Source organism: Ixodes scapularis, unplaced genomic scaffold, assembly GCF_016920785.2.
Source record: "Ixodes scapularis isolate PalLabHiFi unplaced genomic scaffold, ASM1692078v2 PGA_scaffold6__148_contigs__length_123643588, whole genome shotgun sequence".
NCBI lineage: Eukaryota > Metazoa > Arthropoda > Arachnida > Ixodida > Ixodidae > Ixodes > Ixodes scapularis.
The window spans coordinates 47,541,440-47,547,364 of NW_024609881.1; the positions used below are offsets into that span (position 1 = coordinate 47,541,440).

General features: G+C 48.0%; 1 protein-coding gene and 1 pseudogene across 1 annotated transcript; one reads left to right on the forward strand and one right to left on the reverse strand.

Moving 5' to 3' along the window:
• The first annotated feature begins 1,961 nt into the window (after positions 1 to 1,961).
• Positions 1,962 to 2,654, forward strand: LOC115327922. The gene has a single exon (XM_040207942.1). The coding sequence runs from the start codon at positions 1,962 to 1,964 to the stop codon at positions 2,652 to 2,654; it is 693 nt and encodes a 230-aa protein (XP_040063876.1).
• A 224-nt stretch (positions 2,655 to 2,878) lies between these two features.
• LOC115327917 lies at positions 2,879 to 5,145 on the reverse strand (annotated as a pseudogene).
• Between the last annotated feature and the right edge of the window lie 780 nt (positions 5,146 to 5,925).

Genomic DNA, 5,925 nt, shown 5'->3' on the forward strand with positions numbered 1-5,925 from the left:
GACGGCTAGGCTGGTGGCAGCGATACCCCCGGCATGGCTGATCAAATGACATCACTGCATCCTATTTGACAACAACAAGCTTTACGGGAAAAACTTATTGCAGAAAACATGACATTACAGGTCCCACTGAAGGCTAGGTAAAAGTTAGGGGAGGGGCACGCTTTCTTACGTGCTCCCGAGCAAGTTTGATAAAAACGTGTAAAGCAAAATGATCTCATGCCACCCCCTTGAGCGGACTGACAGACGCGTACGCTCGTAAAATCATAATCGTGTTCGTAATTGTGCGGTGTCCTGCTGTCTAAAGTATTCCAAAAGAAGGTCGACCCATTCTTGGACTGCTCTCATCGTAAAATCACACCCACTAACTGCAACAAAGACGCTTAGAATGTCTGCCCATCGTTCAAGTGCTGCAAAGGGATTGCGGCCCATAATCTCCCAAAGCAGGCAAAGGTCTTCGGCCACCGTGAATCGCTTTCTCGAAGATGCCGGCATGGTTCCAAGCAAAAGCGCAGCCATCTTACTAAAGCGTGGCTTAGTGGCTCGATTTAGGATGCACAATACTGTTCTGTGCGTGCACTTTATAGCATGCAAAGTGGCAGTGTGCACTACCTTTACGAACATGTGTCCACGAAAACACCATCTATAAAGACTGTGCCGAGAGCAGAACATGCTATTTCAACCTGCTCACTCCGATAACTGCCGTATTTACTCGCACAATGAACGCACTCGCGTAATGAACGCACCCCCCAAGTCGGCTCTCAAAAGTTCGACTTTTTTTTCACTCGTGTAATAAACTCACCCCCAACTCGGACGAATTTGGTCACCAGAATGACTCCGCTCCTATACACTCTGTGTGCGGTGACCGGCGCGCCGCTGCGCAACCGTCGGAGAGGACAGGCCGCGAGAACCGAGCTGCCCGAGCAGAAGAAAACAGCGCCGCACCACCGCTTTCAGAGGCTGGCACCACTGCCGCCGCAACGCCCAAACTGCACCGCAAACACGCTGTTTATTGCGATTATGAATTGCTGCGTCGTCGGTTGTACTAATAGGTATACGTCGTGCCCCACGGGGACGACGTTTTACAGTTTTTCAACTCGTCCATGCTTCGTCGGGCAGCGGCAACAGTAGATCAGAGCCGTGCGGCGGAAGAAGTAAGTTCGGCTCCAGATCTTGTCTTCCAATGGATCGTAATGGCGAACGTATCTTGTCCGTCTCGCGTTGTGTTTAGGTTTTTCTTCTGCCACTAACGTTTGCATATTTCAGTGCCGACAGAACGGACTGGGAGCCGACCCGGCACTCACGGATATGCAGTGTTCATTTCGTCGGAGGTGCGTCCTCGAAGGATGTTTCGTCCCCGTCGTATGCGCCGACGATATTCCCCGAAGAGTACCACAAGCGTTCGGTGCTCTCTAAGGATAAATCCGGATGCTAGGAAAGGTGAGAGCGTTGTTAAATTGCCGTATTTGAACCTACTTGTTCTGGTCTGTCGGCTGCTTTTTATTAGCATCCTTACAGACGCGGCAATTTTGTTTTCTTTTCGACGGTGTCGGGGAAGCAGTTTTATGACGCTGATTTCTCGTAGGTCGCGGAAAGACAATGTCAAACGCAACTGCTGCACAGTTGGGTGGGAATGCGAGGACAATTGCAGTGTTTGCTCTATTTAGAAGCCAGGCGCTTATTTGTTGGTATGCAGCCTCACTGTGATTAATGAGAAAAGTGAAGGTGTGATTTCTTTTTCTTAGATACAAGAAATGGAGGACAGCTACTGCAGCTCTGCCCCAGACCTCAACGTCGCTGCCAGACTTGCTGCAAGCTGCGCCACCAACAGTGGTGACCGAGGCTCCTGTGGATCTGCCAGCATCTCCAGCATTCGTACCAGAGTTTGGAGAACCTGAAGTCACTGGACAACATAATGAAGCTCGTCATCAGGAAGGTGTGGAGGTAGGTTCTCCTCTGCTAACATGGGTGCCTTGGGTGTATTGTTTGGTATCCACCGAACCAGTGCGTCGCGCATCTTCTACACGATTCTATATGTGCTCTATGTTAGTACGCAGGGATGGATCCAATGGTTTTCTAGAGATGTTGTTCATGCATCAATGCCTGCATCGACCTGGTCGAAGTATCCTAATTGTAGGGTTATCGTCGACTGCAGTGAAGTCCGGATTGAGAAACCGAGCAAAGTCTCGGACAGAGTGAACCGCTGGAGTAATTACAAAAGTGACTTCACGCTGAAATTTCTTGTTGGCATCGCGCCATCTGGGTACATTACATTTATTTCAGATGTTTATGGCGGAAGGGCAAGTGACACTTACATCATAGCAAACTCTCGGTTGGTTAGCCTGCTAGAACCAGGTGATATGGTTATGACCGACAAAGGGTTTCCTCGCGTGAAGTGCGACTTGGAGAGTAAAGATGTGACTCTCGTTATGCCACCATTTGCAAGAGCTAATGAACAGTTCACGGAGGCAGAGATGAAGGAGACATACAAGGTTGCATCTCATCGAATTCATGTTGAGAGATGTATCCAGCGGATTAAGAGTTTCGCAATCTTGAGCCAGAGGTTGACGCCAAAACTCAAATACCACATAGACAAAATTTTACATGTATGTAGCATGCTCGCGAACCTGCAAGGTCCCGTCATTAAGACTCTGTGAGAGTTTGGAACAGAAATCTGTGCTTCCGATAAATTACACGGTGCGCAAAAAGACGAAGACCGACAAAAAGGAAGCAGACAGGATGAGAGGACGAAAATTAGCATTTGTCGTGTTTGTTCCTTTTTCATCAGTCTTTGTCACTTTGTGCATTCAGTCTTCGTCGTTTTGCACGCCATGTATTTTATCGTAAGCGTGAACCAACTTGCCCACGTTGCCACTATGATTCAGAAATAAATGGTCACACACGTTTTATTTGTGATATTTCGACTGGACATTTGCACTTCGTATTTCATACAGAGTAATTTTTCACATATCAGCACTACTCTAGCTGATTAGAGGCTTTGCTGCCTCAGAACAGCTGGAAAATAGTGCCTGAAAAAAAAAACCATTCCAGCTTTGGCACAACTTTCTGAAGAACGGCATGTCCTCCATTACTTTTACACACTCAGGCCCCTTGGGTGAGTAGACATAGAAGTCGCACACATTCGCACCAACAATATACATGCTGACTTGGACTTGTGTGTAGTACACATGGCTTTCTTGCAGCTTCAGCTTTTTCCGCTCGTATTGCAGGTAGTCAACGTTAATGTTCTCGTCAACTACAGGCTCGGTCTCGCACCTGGAAGGACACTTGATCTCTAGGAGGCGGATTTCCCCGTTCTCTTCCACCAGTCCGTCGGGGCTCCAACACATCCACAGGCTGTGGGACGCACACAACAAGTCCTACTTGTATCACCTTTTTGTTTTCCGAGGACTCGTATTCTTTCCTGGCTTCCGGTTCTTTCGCTACACCGTAAGAACATGAGGCACTCTTGAATGACCGTGGTGAGGCAAGGTCTTCGGCCAGGGTATCGAAGTCAGCTGTACGTATTTTTACTCTGTGAGCCTTGGATCTTGCAGAGATTCTTGCTGCCCTCAAACGGTGCCATTGTGGGCGTGCACTTTGAAGTATTGTCTCTCGTGAAATCTCTTTGCACTCATCCTCGCTGACCATGACAGCGAGATGAATGTCGTCACATAGCTCCTCACTCAAAATGTCATCTGCGCCAAATATTACCCGCGGTTGTCCGACACGAGGTAGAAGCTTGTTGAGACTTTTGAGGTTCTCCTTCACTTGCTCCTCTTGACGAAGCATAATGCCTAATGGGCAGTTGGAGTTTACAATGGACGCTGGCACCGGATGTCCCTGCAGCCTGCCATCCGGTAGCTTCGATGCAAACATTTCCGAGAATAGCACAACCTTGTTGTACATTCCAAGCTGCTTTGCCGATGGCCTCTTCCACACATTTGTTATGAACGTCTTTGTGGAAGTGTCCTCCCTGTTGACATATGCCACCACTGCTGTCGTGTGCTTGCACTGGCCGCATGTGCCACCTCTACAGGTGCAGTGCACCTCTGTTATCCTCCTGGTGTTGTCCAGCTGATGACAAAAAGAAAACGTGGATGTAAGACTCCTTAATGTCCAGTCAAGTTCATGCAACATTGTCATTATGAATATCATCAGCACTACACGTTCTCCTGTGTGCCTGGTCTTTTTCTCGCAACAAAAAGATCATGCTCAAAAATATACAACAGCAGGGCAGAAAGTGCAGGAATAATTTTTTGTTAGGTCGACCAAGGGTCGGAATGAAATGAGTGAGACAACCGTGCAGCAAATGCTGATACATTTATTCCGTTAATGTTTGCCTCCCTCGCGAAAATAGGAAGTGTGAGGAAACTGTCTTTGCAACTCTGATCGGACGTGCGGTCCGACTTTAGGCAGCAGTGAAATGATCCCACTTTAATAATAAAGGAGAGGTCACATTTCGCAGTGGGCTCGAGTCTAGCAATCGATCGGAGTTGCCGAGGCCCTACAGGTGCTGCAGAAGTTTTCTGATCAAATAGCAAGGGTCTTGTGGCTTTTGTGACCGTAGCACCCACTCACAAGATTTGTTTACCCACATCTCTCGGTGCTCGATACGATCGAGTCAGCTACAACAAGGAAGAGCTGGCGTGCACAGAAATTAGCGAAGAAACTAGAAGGCAGTTAAATGAAGGCAAGATAAACAAAGAAAGAGATTGTTACACACCGCAACAAATTGAAGCGAAACATCTCGCAAAAAAGACTCCGTGCGAATTGCCGTGACCCGAAAGGATAAACATCATTCCCAAGATTTCATTTAGGCAGTCGATAATCCCGAATAACTCTGAGATTCTGAAGGAGACAGTACTAGTAAATACGAATAAATAATTCTGCGAGCATGAAAGAACGGGCACTTACTTTGATTGTTATGGAGTAAGTTTCTTGAGAGACGCTCGCCTGTCGCACATACCTTGCCCTCAGGACCGACGCCGCCGCCGATAATCTCTCGTTAACGTCGAAGACGTGGCCACTCTCGTAGAGATCTTCACCCTTTTTCGTAGTGGCATCGCGAAACATGGAGCCTACTAAGACGTCTTTAAAACCGGCACGAAGTACCAAGCCTCCGACTGCAGACGCCTGTGCCGCCATAGCGTCCAGGTGCAAAGGGCGGCTGCAAGCTGCCGGACGAGTCTCGCGATGCAACACTAGCTCCGCCGCCAGTGGCGCTGCGTGCAGTCCACCGCGCCCCCTATAGTTCCCGCACGGAGTGCATAGAAGGGGTGATGACAACACATGTAAACTATTCTATATCGTCCCACATGGCAAAAGCAGTCTAGTTGTTTTAGATCGGCCTGCACACAATGCTAGGCCTGCATACAATCAATGATGAAGTTACTTGTCACCATGTAAGCTGAACCTCGGATCATTTTCTGATGAAGTCCGGATTGCGATTTGAGTTCCATCAACGCATCCTGAACGTGAAATGGTTGGGACAGCTTCAGCGAGGACATAAGGGTTTGACTTGTCAGTGCTAAAACACAGTTTTTAACAGTACAGCTGCCACCATGCTTTGCTAGGTGGAACAAGGAAAATGAACAGAGCATTCTAAAGCCAGTTGAACGACTGTCCGGGTTTGAGGTATAAGACCATTCTGTATGAACATAAACAGGCATCGCGTAGAAGGTTCTGCCATGCTGCAGCTTGTTTTCCTGAGTATACGGCCCGGCAGCATTCCGCATTAAGGTCGTAAGCTTGAAAGGGTCACCTGAGTCTTGAGCAAGCATGCTAACATGCAAACACTCTGATGTTGTACCAAATAATATAGTCATTGCAAATGTTTTGCTCTTTGATGAAAGCCTGAGACTGACGGAAACGACAGACGGCGACAAGGAAAGAGCAGGACAAGGTCTCGAAACGAGACATTCTTCT

Excerpts from the sequence above, each read along its gene's own strand:
- LOC115327922 (XM_040207942.1), top strand. The coding sequence starts at position 1,962 with ATGGGTGCCTTGGGTGTATTGTTTGGTATCCACCGAACCAGTGCGTCG.